The sequence below is a fragment of the Cryptotermes secundus genome, unplaced genomic scaffold (assembly GCF_002891405.2).
Source record: "Cryptotermes secundus unplaced genomic scaffold, Csec_1.0 scaffold685, whole genome shotgun sequence".
Lineage (NCBI taxonomy): Eukaryota > Metazoa > Arthropoda > Insecta > Blattodea > Kalotermitidae > Cryptotermes > Cryptotermes secundus.
This window is the reverse complement of record NW_019734365.1, coordinates 570,003-595,662: the sequence shown is the minus strand read 5'-3', so window position 1 is coordinate 595,662 and position 25,660 is coordinate 570,003. Positions and strand designations below refer to the sequence as shown.

The 25,660-nt window shown below is 38.2% G+C and overlaps 1 protein-coding gene across 1 annotated transcript in view; it reads left to right on the top strand.

Annotated features, from left to right (window-relative positions):
• The window catches only part of LOC111868906 (golgin subfamily A member 4), a 49,861-nt gene that overhangs the window by 14,645 nt on the left and 9,556 nt on the right, over positions 1-25,660 (top strand). Inside the window, exons 7-13 of the mRNA XM_023859997.2 lie at positions 1,105-1,345; positions 5,603-5,706; positions 8,841-12,150; positions 13,060-13,190; positions 20,195-20,380; positions 22,903-23,027; positions 25,238-25,394. Of these exons, the coding sequence (XP_023715765.1) occupies positions 1,105-1,345; positions 5,603-5,706; positions 8,841-12,150; positions 13,060-13,190; positions 20,195-20,380; positions 22,903-23,027; positions 25,238-25,394 (4,254 nt within the window). The remainder of the gene's footprint in view (positions 1-1,104; positions 1,346-5,602; positions 5,707-8,840; positions 12,151-13,059; positions 13,191-20,194; positions 20,381-22,902; positions 23,028-25,237; positions 25,395-25,660) is intronic.

Sequence of the window (25,660 nt, the reverse complement as noted above, 5' to 3'; positions counted from 1 at the left end):
GTTAAGAAATAAATTACAGTAAAATATACTTTTCATGTGAAGTAGACTGGCTGAAGTTCATAGCGCTTCTAAATTGTAGTCAGGAGGTGCCAGATTTGAATTTCGGCCAGTGCACCAAGTATCCTGACTGACAATTTCTTTATTAAAACTGTCGCAGCACAACTATATTAAGGTCAATGCCTAGTTTGGCTCTGCTAAATGTTTCGGCTATTAAAAGCCATCATCAGGCAAATACATGGCTAACATATATACACCACTGAACTGCAGTACTAATAAAATTGGATACAATAGTATTAATTATACTAAAATACTTGGCATAAAAATACAGTAAATTAGATTATATAAAACAAGAATAATATTCTTTGAGTGATGCTTTACATCATTGAGTCCGTCGTTGGTTTTTGTGATTTTGTTGTGTTCCCACAGACAAATTTGAGTATTCTATATTTTATGTATATATAATAAACTGTTTTGGAGGCTGGTGATGTAGATGTAGTAATATTAATGTTAATTATTTAGTCAGTGCCTCATCTTACAAAGTATTGTCCATTCTATGGGGAATGAAAATGACTGAGGTTATTCATAGTTTTCTCCAGTCCCTCCAGGCAAATGTATCTTAAATTAGATCAATGGCAGATCCTTCCACATCTTTTTCAATTCATTTTTCATGATCCATCACTTGATGCTATATGGCCTGCATTACTGACAGGGTCAGTAAGTCAACTACATATTATGTAAATGAGTTTTCATTAGTTTTGGGATATTTAAGTCAAGCAAGTTTCATTATATTGGTCAGGTATCACAGATATGAGGACAAATGCAACCAGAATTTGGTGGAGGAAGCACCTTGGATAGTGGCCACAAGGAGGACTGTGGCTGGTAAAAAAAGTTAATATTAAATCAGATCTTTTGAAAGTAGAGTGCAGTGATGTGAATTGAATTTTCTGGAGTCTGAAGATGGCTGGTTTAAAATCCACAGGTTGTAATACCAGAGCTTGTTACAATTAGGCACAGAATATCACAGTGCTTTGGAAATTAAAATTTCCTATGAGACTTCAGAATTTATGAGGAGGACAATTATCTTGTTTTTTAACACACAAACAGGAATCAAGCAATGCACATGTATCAACATTAACTGAAAATCTAACAACAGCTCAACAGGAGATAACGAAGTTGATGGAAGCACTGGATACATTGCACAAAAGGGAAGAAGAAGCTGCCCTATCTCTAGCTGAAAATAAAATGACAATCCATAGAGAACTGGAGGCAAAGGAGGAACAAATTAGATCTCTTAGAGATTCATTGACACAAATAACACGTGACAAGGAAGCATTAAATGAAAGAGGTGAGTTATAGATTTTATAATATGATGGATTTTATGAGTACGCTCAACTCTCGATTATCCGGGGGCAGATAAACCAGTTTGCGGCTTAACCAGGGCTTTTTTGAGGCTTATGTATTGTTTAATATTCATTCACTTTTGTTTCACATGGTGAGTTGTAACACTATTTTCGCACTAGTGTGAACTGAGCTCTGCATTTTTTGGTCCCGTTATGCTAACACAGTGTTCTAGGGTATGGGTGAAAGACTGCAAGGATTTGTGGAAAGTTTCAAGGACAGATACACCGCCCCAGTTAGTCTCTTTGTATCGATCTTCAAGTGCGTTAGCAAAATGTCAGGGTGTAAAAGGAAGCATGTTGTGTTAAGTATTCAACAGAAACTTGAAATTATCAATCAGTTGGGAAAAAGAGGTGTAGTTAAACCATTAGCAATGCAATACGGTATTGGAGAACAAACTGTTTGTGATTTGAAAAAATAAAAGAATCATTTAATTTCCTTTGCTTCCTCTTCTAATTCAAGTGGAATGAAGAAGAGAAAAACCATGAAAAAATCAACATTTGATGATCTCGACAAAGCAATGCTGATCTGACAATATTAAATTTTTTTTAAGTGTTAAGTGTGAATATTCGTAAAAAGTGTTGGATGTTGTTGAACACTGTGATTGAAATAACTAATTCATACTTCAGTGTAATGTAAAAAAAGTATTAAATAGGCCATGAGATGACATAAAAATGATGTTGAATAAATTTAAATACAGGTAGGTAGGTAGGTAGGTATTATGAAGGTACAGTATTACAGTACTACTTTTAATAAAATTTGTCTTAACCAGGTTTTCGATCAATCGTGATTTCCATCCCCACCATTATCCCGGAGAATCGAGAGTTGAGTGTACTTAAATGTTCAGAATATAACCCTGTACTCCACTATCATGGTAGTAGGAGTGTCTTTCGTATGTGACAACCATTTAAATGAATGTTACACTTTCTGTCAAGAAACATCATTTCTTGGGTGGTGCTGACTTCTGAGCTTCATGTGCTACTGTCATTGCCATCATCATTTGCTTTTCTGAATATCTTAACCCTTTTAATACAGTGAATAAAGTTTGTCACTAAGAAATGCAAGTCTCTTCAGATATGTACTTACCTACCACTCAGCATTACAGCCCTCTTCCAGGACTCACCACTGCCCTGGGTCCATTTCTGCAGCTGTCAACAGCACTGTGGCTAGATGCCAGTCCTCATACTGCTTCTTCAGTACTGTGACAGTTTTCAATGCAGCCTCTTCTTTAGGAACTTCTTACTGCTCTGCTGCAGTCTCTTTTTCTTAGGGATTTGCCTTCTAATCCATGGCCTCCACTTCTACCAGGCAAATCATGTTCTCTTCTTGCTATGACTTCATCTTTTTTAAGGTGGCACTTACCGTGGCTTTCATTTTCACTTTGCCAGATCTAATTTCCTCTTGTCTGTCTTGAATGGCTTTTATTACAGCCCCTATTTTGGCTTGGTTGTTATGTATCATTGCTTGAAGTCCTCTTATTTCAGCTCTCAGATGTTTGAAATCTGCCATAATTATCCGTCTCATGGGTTGAACTATGACACTGCACAATTCACAACTCAGTTATATCAATCAATCAGTCCAATTTACTCCCACTTGTGACACCAGTTGTCTCATGTTGGAATGTGGATATTTCCACGATTTTTGTATTGGGTATTGGATTTATTAACAACTTTAACACATAACACTTAATTGTAGCACCATCACTGAGTTTTATACTTTACAAATCACTAGAGCACGCTCTAAGTCTTTTCCAGCCCTTAGTGTCTTCAGTAGTAGTTGCCTGATAATGGCTCCAACAATGGTCATTCCTCTGTTTCCATACTCAGACCCTCAGTTTCATAAACATTTTTCACAGATGGCAGGATTCCCTGGACAAGTGATCAGCCCATCACAAGGCCACTACCTAAAAACAGGACAACACACACACAGAAAAACACATACACACACCAAACATCCATGCCTTGAGTGGGATTCGAACCCATGATCCCAGCATCCAAGTGAGCAAAGACAGCTCATGCCTTAGGCCATGCAGCTACTGTGACCGGTAATTTAAGAAAGATTACCAATCTAAGACTAACTTTGTAAGAAATGAGGTGGAAGATTTGCTTACAGGTTGTCAGATTACAAGTATTTTGTATAGGAGGAAGAATTATGGTACTTTTATCAGCTGTTGAATGTATGTAGGATTAAGGATATTAGGCAGACCATAATATGCACAGCAGATCCTTCAGTACCTGGGCCTAATTCTTGTGAGATTGATATTGCTATTCAAAAGTGGAAAAGATATAAATCACTAGGTATTGATCTAATTACAGTAAAATTAGTCTAAATATGAAGTGAAAAATTGTGTTCTGAGATCCAAAAACTTCCTATTTATATTTGGAATAGGAAAGAATTGCCACAGCAGTGAAAGGAAGCTGTTATACCTGTTGATACAAATGGGTTGAAAAGGGACAGTAATAATTATCAGGCAGATTATTGTTGTCAACCGCAGACAAAATTTTATCTAGCATTCTTCTCTGTAGATTAACTCTGTGTGCAATTGAAATTACTAGAGATCATCAGTATGAATTTCAACGTAATAGATCAGCTACTGATCAGTTTCTTTTTGCATCCATCAGATTTTGGAGAAAAACTGGGAGTACAGCGAGACAGTTCATCATCCATTTATACACTTCAAGAAAGCCTGTATAGGAGGGAATTATTTTACAGTATTCTCAGCAGTTTGGTGAACCTGTGTAATTAGTTATGCTAATTAAATTAAAATGTGTTTAAATTAAACATATTGTCATGTGTTGGGTGTATAACGCGACAAATAACTTCACGCCTTATTGGATATAGCAAATTTTATTGTACATTCGCTCTTACAATCACACAGTTTACAATCTCACAATTACTGCTATCTGCAGTATTACAATTACTTGGCCTACGAAGGCTAGACTACAACTGAAAGGTTGACTGCCTGGCTAACTTGTAACTTGAGAACTGTCGATCACACACTTTTACTCGTTCACTGCTGTGGAGAACTGTCTTCGGCCGCTGATACACTTTAACTGTCTTCAGTGGCTGTGTAGTTCCCTTATATAAACCCTCGTTCTGGACAACACAGAAAACAGCCACGTAACAGGCACCACTGTTGTTTGGCGCCATGTTGCTAGCAACGCTGATGGGAGTTGTTTACGGGTACGTAGCAATTGCGGCATTGCGTGTTACGTCACAGTAGGAAGCGGTGCCACGCAGCCCGGGTGGGGAGGCTACGTCACCGTGGTCAGAGCTGCCATGTTACTGCTGGGGGAGGGAGGGGTTGTCCGTTGCGCAACATGTCACAATATTGTCACATGGGGGTGACTACACAATAGGTTTGGGTTGGAAGTGGATTTATTTACCACTGATTCCATTGATTACAAATGTCTGTAACAGTTCAGAAATATTCACAGTTGCACAGTCTATTGTTTAGTTCTTGCTTGGATACTTGGTGCTCTGTCATGACAGACCCCATTGTTAGACCATGAGAATTATGCCTTGCCTGGCATGCTTCCTGATATTGCATTGTTGTGAACTACTGAGGTAATGCAGAGCTCATCAGCATCTTAACTGGTGGGGTGGGGGTTGTGTTTTTGTCAGCTAGTAACTGAATGTTTTACCACCATTTCTGTTATCTCTATGTTCCAATGTTTACGGGTTCTGGACGTCATGTCACAATATTGTAAAGCGTATAGAGATAAATATTTGAATAAGTGACTGGAAACTGGAGAAAATTTCATAATGAGGAGCTTCATAATTTGTACTCATTATTAAACATTATTAGAATACAGATCAAGACAGATTAAATGGGCAGGGCATGTAGCATGAGTGGAAGAGATGAGAAGTGCATACAAAATTTTGGTTGGCAAACCTGAAGGGAAGAGATCACTTTGAAGATCCTGGCTTGCATGGGAGGATGACATTAGAATGGATCATAAAGAAATAGTATTGGATGTGGCATTGATTAGATTTAGGGAGGGAGGATAAGGATAGGAATCAGTGATAAATTCTTGTGAACATGATAATAATTGTGTGGGTTCCATGGAGTGTTGGGTGCTTCTTGTCAAGCTGAACAACTGTTATCTTTCAAGAAGAACTCTGTGCCACAGAGGCAGCTGGTTAATTGCATGTTGCTGAATGTCACTGCACTAAACTGTGTCCTCTCATCACCGTTATATAGCCACCAGCTTGCAGAATGAGATGACAAGGCTGAAGTCAGTTGCTGCTGTACCAGTAGCAGAAGACATCAGCAGTTCTGAGGAGGACCGTCAGAATCTCATACAGGTAACAGAAATGAGTCATGTGACATTAGTTTTATGTCTGTGTTAGAAGCTTTGATTAAGTTAACCATTCCTGAGTGGAAGCCGAAAAAGAAAATGCAAGAGCAGTCATATCCCATGGATAGAAACTGGATATATCCGAAAATTATACTGTATTTCAATTTACTATTCTCTCTGCTATAAGAAGCAGTTGGAAGTCATGGGAGATGACATTAGCATCCAGGAGAAGTATTTGTGATACCACAGAGCCAGACAGACAGCAGGATGATATTTGTTTGTGTGAGGAAACCATTGTTTTTGGAGGACATGAAGTGGTATTCATAGAAGACTTTTTTAGTGGTTGCTGTTTATTCATTTTGCATAATTATCCATTGTGGTTGTGAGGAAGCTGCATAATGAGGAAGTGTTGCCTGTTTTAGATGTTAGTAATTACAATGTGTGAGATTATAGTTCTACTGGCAGAGATTGTGTTGTGGGCGAGGCCTTGCATATGAGATCAAGAGTGGTACAAGTGACAGAATGCCAAGCAAGTAGTAACTGGCATGAGGTTACTTATCAGAACTGTTCCAGTTCAAATCATTGAATGTGAGGCATTTGTGCCATAGAGTGGTGATCAGAGAACTGAGCCTATTTAATATTTTTATCTCTCTGTCTCTTTTTACTTGGGTTTGTGGGATCCTATCCTGCAGAAAATCATAAAAGGTAAAGCTATCCCTGTAACAGGCCATGGAGGCCAGTAGGGTTGTGAGACACCAAGGCTCCCACATTTTCTAGACAGATCACAGATGGTGGTGATGTTTTCAGTCTTATGCCTTGCCCACCCTTTAACCCCAGGAAGATTCCTGGTACTCATTGCTAAAGGCTGTGTTGGCCCCAGGGCCATAGTGCAGCTGAAAGGAATAGGTCAGTTAAAAAATCCAGTGACCTCATTGGGAATCAAATCTGTGACCTTCTGGCTTGTAGCATAGTGTCTCAACCAACTATACTACATGTGCTTCCTGCAGGAAACCATACTGGATCAAAACAAAGTGGGGTTACTGAGTTTGTTGACCTTGTCCATCATCTGGTATTTTTGTTACTGGATCTGTTTCCAACCTTACCTTAAAGGGTGGGAGGCTTATACTCTGTTTGGATCGAATAGAAAGAGCTAACTGCAATCATTAGTCAAGCGACTGCCAGTTCCAGTAGTTTTTGTCACTGTAATGAAGTCCTTGTTATAAGCAATACTCATTCTGTTGCGCTTTCACTGTAGTCACATAAAGCCGTAGAGTATTTAAAAAGAAAATAAGGATGAGTCTTATCCATAGGGAAGGATAGTATGAAGAAATAGAGCTCAGTACATTTCTGAATTTCACACATGTAACTGAAATTCATTTGGTCCTGCAGCACATAAGCAATAAAATAGGTCTAAATGAAGGCCAGAAAATATCAAGTCAAAAAGTAAAACAGACCCTAATTTAATCATAATGAAATAGTCAGGAAAAGAACTCTCATAAACAGGTTTATAGAAAATCCAAAGGCTACTTATAAGGCCTGCTTTGCTTATCTAGTTATGTTCTGGATTTATATATACTTCCACTATTTCCCTCAATTTTTCATTCTGACAGGTAATGTGAAATTATACTGAACAGAAATAGTTTTGTACATACAGCAATTTTATTATAATGATATACAATAGCAATTGGAATTATAAACATTCATGTCCAAAATTTGAAATGCAACCCTGTAACCAGAAACTTATTCCTTTTAAATAGAATTATCTAATTACTCTGATTGAAATATCTAATTTAAATGTTGGTAAGAGTCCAGTCTAGAAAACCGAAATTAACGGCCATGGAGATCTGTTGCGCTTACCACGGAACACCCCTCTATCCACAGAAGTTGGCACTAACTTCACTGACAAGCGGCGGTCGCTCGGTTGGTATAGTTTGCATGCAGACTACAGGCCACAGAGTATTGTTGGCAACAGTAACTACTACTTTGCCATAGCTTTGTTGGAGTTTAATAAGGTATGTGTTACTTCAGGGGGCACTTGGTAGTGTAGTTGGTTGAGGCACTATGCTGCAAGCCAGAAGGTCTCAGATTAGAGTCCCAATGAGATCATTGAATTGTTTCAATTTACCTAATCCTTCCAGATGCAATGTGGCCCTGGGGTTGACTCAGCCTCTAACAGAAATGAGTATCAGAAAGATTTCTGGGGTAAAGGGCAGCAGACATGTAAGGCTGACAGCCTTACTGCCATCTGTGAGCTGACTGTCTAGAAGATGTGGGATCCTCAACCTCTCACACCCCTATGGGCCTTCACGGCCTGTTACAGGAACAGTTTTTCCTCTAGCTTTACCAGCTATATTTTACTTCAACCACTGTTGCATCACTGTTGCCTGCACACAATTCTGTAATCAGATCACAGTGTTGTTAGTAGGTTGGAAATGAATTAGATGTTGTGATTTGTGGATATTTGAACAGATTACTTGTTTCCAGAAGACTGATTTTATCCTAGCCTTGTAGTTGGAATTGCCGCAGTTTTTGGGTGTTTTGGTTTGCCCTAGCTGACATAAGTACACTGTAGAACATACAAGTAATAGAAGTCATGTGAGTTTCAAGGCATTCTGAAATTCTAAAAGTTTGGCAGTGACACAGAATGAGTTAAAAAGAGTCTCAATTTTCATTTTGTTTCTGTTTGATATTACCAACTACAGTTTGGTGAACTGACTTTTGTTAATACAAAATGAGCCTATCAAAAGTGGTATGAAATTATAATGACCCTTGATATCATCATGCTTCTGATCTGTCCACAATAACACCATACAGCCACATTGTTACATTTGGGATACAGCCCTTTGGTAGTTGCATGCCTAGTGTCTGCTTAAATCCATGTAGGTTACCTATTAGAAAGAGTCAATCTCACTACAGTATTCAAGAGACAGTAAACCAGCAATATTCCATGGACCTCCCAAAGCACCCAAGGTAAGTTCAGAACAAGATACTGACTTTCTTCAAATGTTCAGTCCCTGTCATGTTCAGTACAACATAGGGTAGCTGAATAAAGTATTCAGTTCCGTACATTTTTGTAAAGAAGACGGACTGTTTGAAGTTTATTTACCTGCATTTAATAATGTAAGTTGTTTCTTTCAACAGGAGCTGTCCCGAGGAAAGGCAGAGGCTGTGAAATTGCTTCAACAAGAAATGCAACAAAAATTGATTGACTTGGAAACTAAAATGTCTGATAAGTTGCAGGCATCTGAACTAACAAACATACAGCTTGAAGCAGAAGTTAAGGTACTGAAACAACAGATTGAGGAACAAGATGAAGTAAATAAAGAACTGGAGCTGAAGTTGAAATCCTTGCAAGATGTAAGATCACCATCTGGGAAGACCAATATTAATTCTGAAGGGAATTTTGAATTGGAAGTGGTAATGAAGGAATATAAGAATAAACTTCAAGTTGCCGAAACAAAGCTTGCTGAGAAGGAAAATGTGATTGCAGAATTGGAAGCCAACTGTAAACTTCTTGCTGATGAACATAGTAAGGAATTATTGTCTCTTAGGTCCAAAGTTGAAGTAGCATCAGCTAATAGACTGCAAACTGAAAGTAAACTTTCAAAAAAAGATCTGGAGATTGAGGAGTTGAAGAGCATACACAAACAGCAACTTGAGGATATGCAGAAAGCGTTAACAGAGATGCAGTCACAGCTGTTTTCAGAGTCATCAAGGAAAAATGAAGCTGAAAACAAGTACATAGAGTTATTAAACCAAACTGGTAATGTTTCTTTGCAAAATAAAGATGCAGAATTGATGTCATTTGAGATAGCGTCCCTGAAGGAGAAAGCTCAGGATCTTGAACTGAAGTTGAATGAGGCTGCAGAAGAGTGTAAGAAAGTCAGAAAAGAGAAGGAAAATTTTGGTTCAGTTCTAGTAGGTAGCTTTAAGGCTGTTGCACTGTTGAAGCAATGCCTTCAGGCTTTGAGGACAGATGTGTATGACAGACTGAACTGTGTAAAGGAAGATGTTAATAGACTTGGATCTCAGATGATGGATATATTTGATTTGACCAAGAGAGAAGTGGAAACTTTCAGAAAGGAATTACAGGAGAAAGATAACATCCATACCAACCTGAGAAAGAATTTATCTGTATTAGAAAAAGAACTAAGTGAACATGAAACGAATATTAAATGCAAAAGGAAACTTGAACGAATGTTAGAAGATTTGAAATTGTCAAAGAAAAATTTGGAAATTGAGCTCTCAGAGAATAATGCTTTAATCAGGAAACTTCAGCATGAGTTGCAAAATATGACAACAACTTTTGAGAAGAAGGAACAAGAAACATTTGAACTGCGTGACAATATAACTGACCTTCAGAAGAAACTAACTGAGAAAATAGAAAGGGATAAAGATGATTTGGTAAGTCTCAGAAGTGATTATGAAGTTAAGTTGCTGTCAAAAGATACAGAGATACGTGAATTAAAGAATACACATAATGAATGCTGTAGTAAAGTTATAAGTTTAGAAAGTGATCTGAATATTACTGAAAGTAAATTGAAAATAACCAGTGAGGATTACGAGAATTTGAAACTGGAAAATGAGAAACAGGATAGCAAGATGAAGGAATTGGAAGGCTACTGTCACTCACTGAAAAGAGAGTTTATAGTTTTGACTGAAGAGAAAGATAGGCTTGCTGGTACTGTAGAGGAATTAACTTCTTCTTTGACTGGATACGAAAGAGAAAATAATGTTCTTAATGAGAAGATAAAGAGACTGACAGATTCTTTGACTGATGCTGATAATGAAACAGCAACATTGAGGGCTGAAATAGAGAAATTATCAGTTGTATTAATGAAGGCTAATAAGGAAAAACAGACCCTCGAGAGCCAAAATGCAGAGATTAAAGATGCAAAGTTGAAGGTTATTGAAAACTTTAAATCACAAGAAGTAGTCTGGAACACTAAATCACACTCTGATGAAGTAAAAATTAAGAACCATGAGGCTGCATTGCAATCACTACAAAGGGAGCTAAAAAATGAAAAGCAGCTGTTTGAATATGAAATATCCAATCTTTCTTCTCAACTAGAACAGTCTCAACAAAAGGAAGTAGTGCTGTCAGCTGAAGCTGAGATGTTGAAGAAAGAAAATATTAAAGTTAAAGGAGACCATTCAAGTTTGAAGTCTGAGCTGGAGCAAACTCAACAGAGGGTGCAACTTCTTTCAGCTGAAATTGAACACCTTAATAATGAAAGCACCAATCAAGGGCATCTACTGAAAGAGAAGGAGGAAGGACTTGAAATCATGGCAGCTGAAAAGGAGGCTAGTTTAGTCAAATCTGCTATTGATTCTGCTAAGTTACTGGAAGCAGAAACAAAATTAAATGCTTTAAGTGAGGAGAGGGAAGAGTTGTTAAAACAGCGAGCCTTGTTGGAAACAAAAGAGAAAGATTTGAAGCAATTGAATATTAAATTAGAAGAGCAGTTACACATAGAATCACAAGAGACAAAGATGCTGAATGACGAATGTAAGAGTATGAAAGAAAGTAACGATCTTTTGACAAAACAAGTTGAACAGTTAATTTCAACGGTCGATAGCTTAAAGAAGACCAACAAAGAAAATTATGAATTAATTGAACAGCTAAAAGCAGAAAAGACTGCTCTGGAGAATACCATTAACATAAATTTTACACAGGAGAAGGAACTCAGAGATGCAGTTCAAAATTTTCAGTCAGAGGTGTCACATTTGAAATCACAAAATGAAATTCTTACTTCAGAAAGAGAGGTTAAGACACAACAGTTAAATAAGTTGGAAAAAGAGCTTGAGGAGTCTATTTTTGAGAGAAGCACAATAAAGGAAACAAGGCTGGATCTTGAAAAGGTTCTTGTAGAAAAAAGTGATCTTGAGGAACAGCTGGAAAATCTTTTGGATGAGAAAAAGCTTTTAGAAAATCAGTTAATTTTTGAAGAAAACATTAGGAAAGAAAAGCACGAAGAAGAAAGGCTAGAGGTAGAAAAGGTATATATGAAGAATAAGGAGTTGCAGGAACAGTTGGACAGTGCTTTGAAGGAGAAGCTGGATTTGGAACAAACATTAACTACCAGATGTGGGAATTTTGAAGGACTGAAGATGGAAATGATGGAAGAGCAGAAGAGAAATCTTTCAGATATATGTGAACTGAGAGAACAGTTGAAAGATACACTGCTAGAAAAGACAGCCCTGGAACGTAGGTTAAGCACTGAGATTGAAAAAGCCGGAGCAGTGCAGGATCTGGAGAAGTTGCTTGCAGAGAAGGAACAACTGGAACATCAGCTGGACAATACGCTAGTGGACTTGCAGGAAAAGGAGAAGCAAGTTGCTGAGTTAGAAGATGTTCATGCACAGAAGATCAAGCAGCTGGTACTTGACTTTGAAAAACAGTTAGTCGAGAGGAATGAGGAACTTACAAACTTAGAGGATAAAAGCTTCGGTAAGTATTGGAGAAGAGTGGCTTTAAATATAGGATGCCCACAAAAAATGTTCCATGTTTCAAAATGTTATAAAGTTGTCCTTCCACATATGTGAAGGGCATGTTCCTGAGATGATGGTGTTAAGTGAAATTTGCTAAGAAGTTTGTGGACTCTAGTAAATATTCATTGTACTCTATACAGGGTATTTTAACTCAATGTAATAATGTACTGTACTTATGTAATACAAATGGATTCATATTACAGGTTACAACACCCTTCTATTCATAAAACATAATAGTTTCAGAGAGACAGTGTGTGAGGTTGGCTTCACAGGTAAACCCTTCAGAGAAAGTAATGTGATGTGTTGTTCTGTGCTAGACTGTACTTCACTGCAGTGTGAATATTTGAGATTGTATCAAACAAATTTGCTGTAGTTGGAAGTTATACTATTGGAAATTACATACATGGACAAAAGTAGAACATAGATTTACTTGAAGAAANCATATACACGGTGCCAAATCCCAGAAGACTGCTTTCTTCATAGTCACCGCCGTGAAAGCCTCAAATCTTACATAGATTTACTTGTCATCAGCTTTCTAATTTGGATCTGGTCATCCAGTTATGTGTAGAATGTGTGGAAGTAATTTGGACTCAGAATACATCTCAGTAAATAGTAAATATGTAAGTAAAGTAAATTTGTAACAACCATACGTGATGCAATGACATGTATGGTACATTTTAATCAAGCAAAAAATTATGACAGGCTGGATTGAAACCTGCTTTTCTTGTACATCATTAGGTGCCCCTCCCAGCAGTTCTCTTTTAAATCTCTTTGAAAGAGTTACAGTTCCCTCACAGATGCACCTGCTCCAGGAAGGATGTACTAATGGTGCAGGAGTTAACACGTATTCATGCTTGTGTTTTTATAGAGAGGAGAGAACAGGAGGAGGATATGCAAGTTAGGAAGTATCAAGACCACATTAAAGAATTGTGTGAGGCATCTGAGACCCAAGGGGAAGCTTTCCAGCAGCTGGATGTGCAGCATGAAGAAGCCTTAGAGGTACACAATGTAGCTTTATTTCTTTGGCAGCTTTTTAATTTCTGAAAAAACTGCAAGTATTTAGTAGGCAGCTTTTATATATCCAAGACTGTTTCTTTAACCACTGTTGAGACTTCTACTCTGATGTGAAGTGACATCCTGTTAGTGCCCCCAGAAAAGATGAAAGTCACTTGTATGTGTGGAGGGCAGTAATGGCTAGTGACTATCTGAGAGGGTTGATCCAGGCATGAATAAAATTTAACCCCCCATTGCCTATATTTAAAGAAAGTGTGGACAATTTGTGTTTTATTTAAATGTATACATATTAAAGAGTTTTTTCGTGTTATGTAGTATGATGTCATTTAGATTCAGACATATTTTGTGTTGTCAACATTTTAATGAAAGGAATTGTTCCCCTCCCCCCATGAACTTCTGCTGTAACCTTACTCCTTTTGGTATAATGCCCCCTTATGTTGGAACAGTATTCAAACCCTATTGGGTTCATCTGTGCCCTTTACTACCTGTATGTTGGTCATATAGATGGATGGACAGACTGATGCTTTTATAGGGAAGAATATGGGCCTCAAAATGCACTGTTTCTCTCACGTATTTGGCTGTTTAGGTTCTTTGATAGTCATAGCGACAATAATTTATGTAGTACTGAATCACTTTAAACTTGTCTTTCCTTAAAATATAGTTCATAAACTTTCAAACATGTTCCTATTACAAGCTTATTACTCGAAATAAACACTCCCTCATGTACACACACACATTGGTCAATCAGTCTTGTTTAATCTCATGGAAATAAAGTAACGGAAGAAACCCCAAATGTTAACATGTGCTTTTGTCGCAATATTGCTGAGTACATGTGGTGGGAGAATAACAGATGTTCAGACAAGTGGAGGTATGAATGTATATGGAATTTGTGAATACCAAAAGGGCCAGGATTTGTCAGCCCAGTTGATCATGAAGCAGAGATTTGTGAGAAGGCATGACATCTATCAAGCAGCACAAGCAAGTGGCAGGAACTTCCATGGAAATGTGAGTTAAGGCTGGAGTCCATGAGGCAAGGCCCATGCAAGTTGTCATTTCATGAGAGCTGAGTGCTGGCGTGAGGTGGGGTGGTGGTGTACTTTAATTGTTTCTTGCATCCTGTTGTGTATTTAATTAATATTAGAGTCAATTTTACCGATCACACAACATATTTTTATTATTATTACACTACATGTTTCGACCTCAAGAGGTCATCCTCGGGTGTACGAACACAGCTGTATAATTACACGCAATGATATTTGTGTTTTCACATATTTGATCCTGTATCTTATTCAGGCCCATGCTCAATAATATATCAAATTACTCTCACAAAACACAAGTTAAAATATTATTCTAAATGTCAGAAGTTAAAATTTAAAATTTGTGAATCGAATTTCAATTCAGATCACTAGTGTGCTTTCACTTTCACTTATACAGTCATTTCCTACTTATGCTCATCACTGCGTCAAGTTCACTTTAACTAGTTTTAATTATATTATTAAAAAGTTCATGAAATAAAGTTCAATTTTATTATATTGCACTTTTCACTTTTTGGAGGTCTCGCTGTTTTTCTGTGTCCTTTGATGTTGCTGGATCCATACGGTCCTTGTCAGTAGCCATCACAGCTGTGTTCGTACACCTGAGGATGACCTCTTGAGGTTGAAACGTGGTGTATGTTGCCTGGCCTGCACGTTTCTCATTCATTTGAACTGATGAGAGGGTGGCCTGCTCCCCCCCCCCCTACATTGTTCCAGCAACTGTTCAGCTGCCCCAGGATTCAAGGGAATATTCTTGAAGTGTGATACACATATAACAGTAGATGCAAAGCTTCATGAGAGCTCAGTGCAATTTAGATCTATAGAATTGACAGGAGGTTAGTTCAGTGTGGAAGCGGTTGTGAAGTAGAGAGTGCAGCACAGAAAGTTCAGTGCAGAGATGGAATAAAAGATAAAAGAAGTTAAGAGTATGGTTATTAAGATGTGACATTATGGTGAAATTGCTACTAGACAAAGGCTAACCTCAAGAGCATAAGTGGTTATGGAAAGTGGAACAATAAGTGCCCCAAATATTGGTAAACATTGCAATCAACTCATTTGCAGGTTTTGATAAACCTTCTCATGCCAGTCAGAATGTAAATACGAGGGTTATACTGAAAGTCATGAGCAACAATTTTTTGTAAAGTAACATGCTTTATTATTGACAAACGAAATACACCACCTCAATCTACAGACCTTTCTTTATTTGTCCACATAATCCGCACTTCTTTGTACACATTTCTCCCATCGTTCTGGGAGTTTGAAAATTCCCCTTCTGTAAAATTCCGTTCCAGCCATCCGAAGACACTGACGCACTGCTTTCTGAATTGCCTCCCTTGTCTCAAAACCTGGTCCACGCAGCTGATCCTTCACAAATCCGAAAAGATGGTAGTCGGAGGGTGCCAGATCAGGGCTATAGGAGGGGTGTGGAAGAACTTCCCACCCCATCTTTGCAGTTGCTTCCAATGTGAGGCGAGAAGCGTGGGGGTGAGCATTGTCATGCAGGATGATGATGTTTCGTCCCAGACATTTATCACGCAATGCACAACAGAGCTTGTGCAGCATCTGGACATAACGAGCAGCATTGATGGTTTGCCCAGGTTCCAGGAATTTGGCCAGAACAAACCCCTCTGCATCCCAGAAGACTGTGCCCGTCACTTTCGCAGCTGATGGCACTGTCTTTGCCTTCTTTTTTGATGGAGAATGCAAATGGTGCCATTCCATACTCTGCCGTTTCATTTCATGCTTGAAATGGTGAAACCAGCTTTCATCACCTGTCACAATACAGAGCAAAAAGTCATTGCCTTCGTGTCGATATCTCTGCAGCAGTTCTGAGGTGATGGCTTTTCACTGACCTTTGTGGTGTTCGGTCAATAACCGCAGGATCCAACAAGCACAAACTTTCCTATAGCCCAAGCTTTCAGTCATCTCCTGTACTGCACTTGTGCCCTATTCCAAGTTTTCGGGCTATTGTGTTCACAGTCACACGCATGTCATCTTGAATGATCTCATCCACACTTTCCTTGTTGCCTTCAGTTGAGACTGTTCGAGGACGACCACTCCGAGGCTCATCTTTGATGCTGGTGTTCCCATCTTTAAAATATTTCACCCATCTCTGAACACTGCTCACATCCATGCACACACTTCCATAAGCACACTGAAGTCTGGTGAATTTCTGCAGCAGGGATTTCGTCTTTCACATGAAATTCGATGACAGCACGCTGGCGAAATGACATATCATTGTTGGCCATTTTGTTAGGAGTGATACTGGTCACGTGATGCAAGCTATTGACATCACAAGACACTCAAGGTTAACACAACACCTGGTTCCACCTACCACCATACTCTCTTTTGTGTGCTGTTCCCAGGTTGCATGCAAAAAAAAGTTGCTAATGACTTTCGGTACGACCTACGTATATTAGAAGACTATTAAAACTATGCATGTCGTACTAAATGTGAAATTACTTTTTATGTATTGAGACTTTAAGTGTTGGGGGGGGGGGCAAGAGTTACAACCCCTCTGCATTTTATGGAGTGGCTGCCTCTGCTGATGAATATGGAAGGTGAATTAACCTCTAACATGCATAAGCAATTTCAGAGTAGGTATTGTGATACTGTAGGTAGGCATTTGGTTAACAGGTGCTACTTTTTTCCTTCTTTTTTTTTTTTAAATTGCTGTCTCATAGGTAGATTCCAATATGTTGTGCTTATGGTGATTCATCTCTCCATATATAGTGTCTCCAGAATCACTCCCTTTTGATTCTGGAATAGAGTAGCATTTTTCTGTCTCATGCTTTGACACAGAATTTCTTTGATCAAGGTGAGTTGATATGACATAACACTGTACTTCTGCGCTTGCTCCATGTAAAGTAATAGTACATCTAGAATTCCTGACTGGTTCCTGCAGATCCTAGAAAGGCTTCTTACTGCTTGTGCTGTCTGAGAAATACAGGACCCAAATGAGCTCAACATGTTTCAGACACTGGGAAGTCCATCAAGCACACACTTCTCAATAATTCAACTGTTCATGTAAAATGTTATATGCAGTATTAACAGTGATATTCATTGCTTCAGCTGTCTCTTCAGTGATAATGCAAAAGCTTATCCACAGCTGTTGATATCCTCTGGCATCTTTGTACAATTTTTTTGGTCAAGTCACAGATTGCATTGCTTGCAATGCTGTTTTTAGATTAATTAATTACCACCATATAGACATACTTTTTAGTCATTTGTACTTCACCATGAATCAATATTCTATGTAAATTTTGGTCACATTTGTCTCTTCTATGGTCAAAAATCAAATTGTAGATTGCATCTCAGTCTTCATTGGTGGATGCAGGGGTGTTTCTGTTTTATACATCACCTGCTTAAATATATGAGGGTGAGTCAAATGAAAACCTTAAATTTGTAATAAAAAATCAAAATTTCATGCCATTATCCTGTAAGTTGATAAGCGCGCTACAAACAGCATGCAGAATGGCCTGTAGGTTGCAGCATAGTGCAGATGCATGAACACTGTCACAGCACCAGCATAATATAGCTGCCCCACATGAGACTTGCACCAGGGAAGAACAGCATTCTGTTATTCAGTTTTTGTATAGTGAAGGTGTGAAACCTATTGAAATTTATCGAAGAATGAAGTTTCAGTATGGTGATGCATGTTTGTCACAGCAGCAAGTGTACGAATGGAGTAGGAAGTTTGCAGATGGTGTGACTTCAGTGGAAGATGCTCCTCATCTGGGTCAGGCACATCGAGGTGTGACTCCAGAGAACACTGCAGCAGTTGAAGCCATAGTGAGGGAAAACCGCTGAGTGACATTGAATGAAATTGCAGCAAGTTTAAACATTAGTCATGGTTCAGCACACCACATTGTGCACGATGTGCTCCAGTTTCGCAAAGTGTCTGCAAGATGGGTGCCATGGCAGCTGACTCCTGAATTGAAAGACTGACATATTGATGCTTCTGAAGAACTTCTGCGGCGCTTTGAACGAGAAGGTGATGACTTCCTTGCAAGAATCGTTACTGGGGACGAAACCTGAGTTCACTTCCACCAACCGGAAACAAAGAGAGTGAGCAAGGAATGTCGCCATTCCTCATCTCCAAAACTGAAGAAGTTTCGAACACAACCATCAGCAGGGAAGGTTATGCTGACTCTCTTTTGGGATGAAAAAGGCGTCATCTTGGAGCACTACACGCCTAGAGGGACCACTGTCACCAGTGCATCATACTCAGATCTCCTAAAAAATCATCTGCAATCAAATCAAAGCGACGTGGATTGCTGTCCAGAGGTATCCTTTTGCAACATGACAGTGCAAGGCCCCATACTGCCCGTACAACAGTTGTGACGATCAATGACCTGCATTTTGAGTGTCTTCCTCATCCGGCATACTCACCAGATCTTGCCCCAAGGAATTTCCATATGTTTGGACCACTCGAAGAAGCAATGGGAGGAAAGACGTTCCGTTCTGATGAAGAGGTACACCACACGGTGCATGAGTGGTTGCGTGGACTACCAACAGAATTTTTTTCTAAAGGAATTCATGCACTTTGTAAGCACTGGAGAACTTGCATTGAGCATGGGGGAGATTATGTTGAAAAGTGATACAGCTTTGTACCACTTGTGCACAATAAATAATACTCAAAAAAATTTAAGGTTTTCATTTGACTCGCCTATGTACATTGGCACATGGAACAGATGCATTCAGTGCTGACAGCATACTTTATGCAGATAACATGACAATTTTTCCCTTTTGTAGTTTTTAAATTGATGATGATTTTTCATATGAATCACCCTTATGAAATCAACTGCTGTACAGTTATAAGGTGTGTAGTTCATAGCATCATTAAACAAATAAAGAACAAACTACTGTAATCATCAAATACTATAAGTAATATTATAATTGTAACAAACTTTTGTGAGTTATGTGGCATAGATGAAGCTTCTGCAGCCAATCTGCAGGGTAGTCTAAGAAGAATCTTCAGTTTAAATCACATATATTTCATATATTTCTTGATGATGTTAATATACAGTAATGTTTTTGATGTTTAGAATAGAATAGAATATATAAGGGGTAGGCCTTCTCAGCCCTTGCACCGTGACCTTAGGTCTATTGTGCTTCCCCTTTTTAATTATTCCCTCAGCAACCCCACGCTTCGAATGAAGCGCGGGATTTTGGATGTGAGGGCATCAAAATAGTCACCTGGTTCCATAAAGTACTGACCCAAGTGACGTAATGTTTTTGATGTTAATTAGAACAGTAGACTTGGGAGAATTTGTCAATAGAAAACATGTTCATGTGTGAACTTTCAGGATCCCAGACCATATTCAGCTGACACTGAAAGCTGATAACTATTCTGCTTAGAATGTGAGCAGCCATTCTGATGACAACACATTAAATTTGTTGTTTCATCTCACCAACTGTATGGGGCTTGGTTTCTCTACACATTGTCTTTCAGATACCTTCATAAAAAGTACTCAGAGGGATTGAGATGGGGTGAATAGTGTGACCAAGACTGTCCATAGCCGGAACATCCAGAGAAGTAATTTGAGATGTGATCACCAAAATGCTCATTCAGAGCATCCAAATTCCTTTGGCTGTGTGTAGTTAAGTGCCATCCTGTTGAAAGACTGTTTCCTCAAAGTGAACAATAATTCCTTGGAGAAACAAGAGAAATTATTCTCTAAAGACTGTTTTTCCATGATCTCACTGTTGTCTTCCCATTGGCAGCACCCTAAGAACAATATGTTTTTACTATAATGACACATTGTTGTATTCCATGATTCGTTAAGTTACCATTGGCAGCAACACATTTTTCCATACTATGGGTCAGACTATAAACAAAATTATCTTTGTGCATCAGCATCTAATTAATATATCCAATTAAGTTCTAGCATCTTTTTTTGACTGACCCTGTCAGAAGTCTTACTATTCATGATTTATGTGGTGTTCATGCAGATGAAAGATGTTGAGTTGAATAACTCTGAACTTCAAATACAAGAGCTGCAGGCTGCCCACCAGCAGGAACTAGCTGAAGTAGACAAGAGGTGGCATCAGTGTCTGGAGCAGCAGTTAATGGAGGCAGAAGCAAGACATAAAGAGGAACTGGCAGAGCTCAACAAAGAATGGCACTGGGAGAGAAAGGTGAAAAATGTGTGCACTCATATTGATATTTTCTCTGAATACATTTCTGATCTAACACTTTGCTGCTTACAAACAAGGAAGTTAGTTTTTTATTTGCCTTATGTGCCCCTTTCCTTCTTTTCAAGCTCCTATTCTGCCCAGTTCATTCCCATGTGCCTAATTCTTAACAGTTGTTCACAGATAATTTTTAATTTTGAAAGTAAAGTAACTTAGTATAATTGTACATCTCAGCAACAGAAAAAGCTATATAAAATAACATTTCTGTAAGATAAATGAACAGAGTAGCACCACCTTATGCATTTTTAAACGTTTAAAATGTGCTTCAAAGTAACGTGATATTACACATTTTTCTTCAAAGAACTCTTTGAAGCACTTTGCATTCCTCGAGTGGGATTTGTGAAATGCAGTATAGGAATTACTGCCATATAATAATTTTCAAGTTAATTGATTAAATTCCATAAAAAAAGAGGTATAGGTATCCGTATAACAGGCCACTGGGGCCCATAGGGTTGTGAGACATTGAGGCTTCCATATTCTCTAGATAGTTGTCTCACAGATGGCGGTTACCTTTTTATAAATGGTCATCATCATCAGTAAACTGTCAGACGACAGGTCCACAGTCTCGTCCAAAACAATTCCTCCACTTAATGCAATCTAGAGCTTTCTTCTTCAAATGACAGTATCCTCTTCTGTCCCCAAGGTCATCCAGCATCTTCTTACGTCTTCTTCCCTATCTTCTTGTCACTTCTATCTGCCCCTCTATCTTTCCTTCAATAACTTCTTTTAGAAGGCAGTTTCTGCGTAAAACATGACCAATCCAATTAGCCTTCCGTTTTCTTATTTTGTGTAGGATATTCCTCTGCTCACTGACTCTAATTAACACGTCTTCATTTTTTACATAATCGGTCCAACTGATCTTCTCCATCCTTCTCCAACACCACATTTCGAAACTTTCCAGATGTTTCTAATCTACTGCCCTAAGTGTCCATGTTTCAGCTCCATACAGAGCTATGCTCCAAATGTAGCATTTCACTAGTTTCTTCCTCAAATTTAAGTCCAGTTTGCTGGTAAAAAGATTCTGCTTCTTGCTAAATGCAGCTTTCGCCATGCCAATCCTGGATTTAATTTCACTAGTACACCTTCCATCATCTGTTAACAAGCTACCCAGATGGTCATATTCTGTTGTAAATTAAATGAGTTCTTGAGCTTGAGCAGATGGGTATCTTGAAAAGGGCATTGTACAACAGACCTAATGGCTTGGTTGGAGAACTCCATCATGAGAAATCTCTTGAAGGAAGCTTCCTACATCCTCTTAGGGAGTGGATGAGCCATTACAATGACTAGCTTAGGCAGAAGCTATCCTTCATGTTCATGTTGTTAGGATGGAGTTCCACCTCATTAACCACTCCAATTGTATGGTCCATGTATTCATATTTGGTGGAAAACCAGTGTTTTGGAGCAGGATTTAATATCCCAGTTTGGTGCTATTCCCTACCATGGGTGACTTGTCCAAATAATCATGACAGATATGCTGATGGTGCTCTTTAATCCTGGTGTCAATGGAATGTCATATCTCCCCAATATGGACCTGATCTCACGCACAGGGGATGTTGTATACTTCCAGTTTTTTACCTTTAGGATGGAAGCAATATATTCCTTTGGAATGTTGATGAACTTCTAGCAGACTATGTGGCATTATATTCTAGAAGATAATAGTTTTCACTACAAGGTCAGTTTACTGTATCATTGAAACTGATAGATTACCTGCACTCTACTAAGGGATGCCTAAGGTTGCTTGTACTTTAAAGGACCTTTTTTCTGTTAGGAATCTCTAATCAACAACAGAAATATGCTATTCCAGCCCCTTGTATTCCTTTCTCCTTCAGTTGTCATCTGTTATTAGCTGTTTGTTGCATGCTGTATGAAGAGAATAATTTTTTTTTGTGCTGTAAGGTATTTTTCCTTTCATTGTTATTTCAGGTAATTACCATCACCATATGAAGTACACACACATACATACACATGTGCACATGCAAAATACATAGATATCTGTATTGTTTCTATCTATCTTTCTTCATCCATCCATCCAATCCACCCACTCATCCGTCCAGTCATTCATTTCTGTTGCTCTGGCATAGGTCATTCATGAAACACCCTGTTTAATTTCACTTTCTTAATCTTAGGCAGTTGGTGGTATTCCTTGGTGGGGGATCAGCCCAACGCAAGGCTGATACCTACACAGGACAACACGAACACAGAATAAACACAGACAGACATCCATTCCTTGAGTGGGAGTTGAACCCACAATCCCAGGGTTCAAGACAGTGAAGACAATTCATGCCTTAGACCTTGTGGGCACTGTGATCAGCTATTGATTTGTTACCTTACATTATTGTTTAATATACAAAATTTCCTAAAACTCCTTTTCCTAATTTCTGTGTCCTTTTCTGCATATCTCTTATTGTTAAGTTCACTATGCAGCAGTATTCTTTTGGGGTTATAAATATTCCTACTATTACCAGGAGCTGGAAAATACAAGTCACTTGGCAGTAGCTGCAGTGGAAAGTGGAACAGGGAGTATAGAATTATTACACCGTCAGCTGATGGCTCAGACAAATGAATTGAAAGAAGTAAAGAGGCTCCATAGGTAAGCCTTATTTCAGCATTTGGTTGCTATGTTTCCCTTTCAGTTATATTGCTAATGTAAATTCTTTAAGTTTACCAGGCGTTTTGTATACTTGTGAAATTCAATTTCTTACTTGAATGTCAAAAATGTAAATTATAAGTGTTCAAAAAGAAACTGGAAAGTATTTGGCAAGGAGGCAAGGAGTAAAGGACCACTTTAGGATATTACATAGTGAGGAACTTTGTGACTTAAACAGGTAATCTGATATTGTTATAACATAATGAAATGAAGGGGTTATGACAGTTTATACGTGTAACTCAGACAAGATAAGAAATGCATACAAAATTTCTGTCATAGAAACTGGTTGGATGATCAAGAAGGAGATGAGAAGTTTAGGGTGATCTTATGTTGATGGATTGTTACCTGGCAGGCAGATGGAACTGACTCAGTAGCATGTTCATATATTTTGAACTATGGGTTCCGATGCTGAAGGGTTGTCAGTTAGCTAAGCTTTTCATTGATAGTTTTGTGACAAATACTAAGTGTGCTAGGTTACTGCTACAAATTCCATGCTGCCATTTGAATGGAGTTTTTTAATAGTTATTAGAATGGTAATTTAAGAAGCAAGGGTAATTTTTCTTATCAAATGTACAAAAGGCAGTCAGAGAAACAGCATAATTTTTGGTTAATCCCCTTCTTTTTCCAAATGATTCTTACATCAGTTCACCACATTCCTGATGCCTCAGAACATTTTTGGTTGCTCTGATGCCGTATGTAATGCCTCTTTCTTGCCATGAAACTTGCTATTCTTATAATGCCTCTTTTAACAAGAAGCACTGGGAAGAACTAATTGCCTACTTTCCTTTCACTAGAATGTGAGTATTTTATATGACATGTGGAAAAAAATCTTGTATGTATTCATAATGCAGTCAGTAAACAGTACTATAAACTTAATTTCTTTAGAGTCAGAATTGCACATGTAATAATACAGTTTAAAGTGGTGAAGTTATTGCCAGATTATACTAATTCCATGGTAACAGGGATCACTGTACACAGTTACATAAATATTTAATTAAATGTAGGATTTGACATTCTCACATTGGTGGTTATAAAGAGTTCTGTCTTCTGAGATACAACACCATGTCCATTGAAATTCAGCTGATGTTTCGGAGGAACATGTCACCTCTATCTTCAGGGTCGAAGAATAAGCCAAATAAGAAACCAGCATCAAGCAGGTAGCAAACAGTTTGCTTTTAATGGACTAGGCTATGCTTGCCACCTGCTTTCAAATTGGTTTAATGCTTGGCTTATTCTTTGACCCTGAAGTTGGAGGTGACATATTTCTCCAAAACATCGGTTGACTTTCAGCAAACTACGCTGTGTTATATCCCAGAAGATAGAACTGTTCATTTAATTAAATAATTTGTAGCCATAAAGACATAGTATTTTAGTGGTTTGGAAATGTAAATTTGTATTTGCTGTATTTTGCTAGCTTATTTTTTCATAATGTATGCAAAAGAAGGTCATTAAAGGGCTGTAATGTGTATGACATCCATGAAGTGAGTGTTTAGATAAGATGAGTCTTATGGCTTCCACATCAAGAATTTGAGCAGCTGTTATCTGGATATTGCTGAAGTTAGGTATTGTGAGATATGCTATTGGCATAGTGTTCATGCTGGGTTGCATGATGATTGCTTCAGATTTCAAGTAATATTAAGGTTATTACCCCACCAGTTTGAGAGGCTGCAATGTTCACATTACTGATTGGAGGGATTTATGAACTGTGCTGTTGAGGTAGCCTCAGATAGCATGAGTTACATACAGACATTTCATGATGATTGGTTTAGGCATTCAAGTAATATTAAGGTTATTACCTCAATAATTGTGAGAGGTTGCACTGTTGGTATTACTAATGGAACAATTTAGAGGTATGTTATTGAGATCCCCCAGGTAGCATGATGTACATACAAAATTTCATAAAAACCAGTTCAGCAGTTCAAAAGTTGAGGGTGAGGGGATACACAGATATCAAGGTGATCTTGTAGGAAGCATCTTGAAAAGATTATTGGGGGAGGGAACATATAAGGACTAAAAATTTAGCCTTCACATCAAGATTAAGTGCTTCCATTTTCCATTTTGATTAAAAACTTTTATGTTTACGTATTGCTATTAGCTAGCTTAGTGTAATATTTATGAAAACATTTTTGTGTGAGTCTTGATGATTATAACAGGCTGGAAGTTAATGAATTACGCCGGCTTTTGTCTCTAAGAAGAACACTGAACTCACCAGGGAAGACACCTGAAACCAGAACACTGGAAGATGCCTGCACAGAGCTGGAGTATTTACGTAATATCCTGTATGAGTACATGATGGGCAAGGAACCAATAGTAAGTTGAACAGACGGGTATAATTTTCTGAATTCTTAAAGGAGGCTGATTTATCAATTATAGTAACTAATTTTGGATGCTTAACCTTTAAACGACTAAAGACAACGTATGTCGTCGTTAAAAGAAAGTCCCCGGTACGAATGACGCTATATGGTGTCGCAGAGTCCGCGCGTGGCAACGTTATATAAAATTAAATTTTAAAGTAGAAAATTATGTCCTACTTACATAATTTTTGGCCACCATCTGCATGGAGTGTCTGTCTTCCC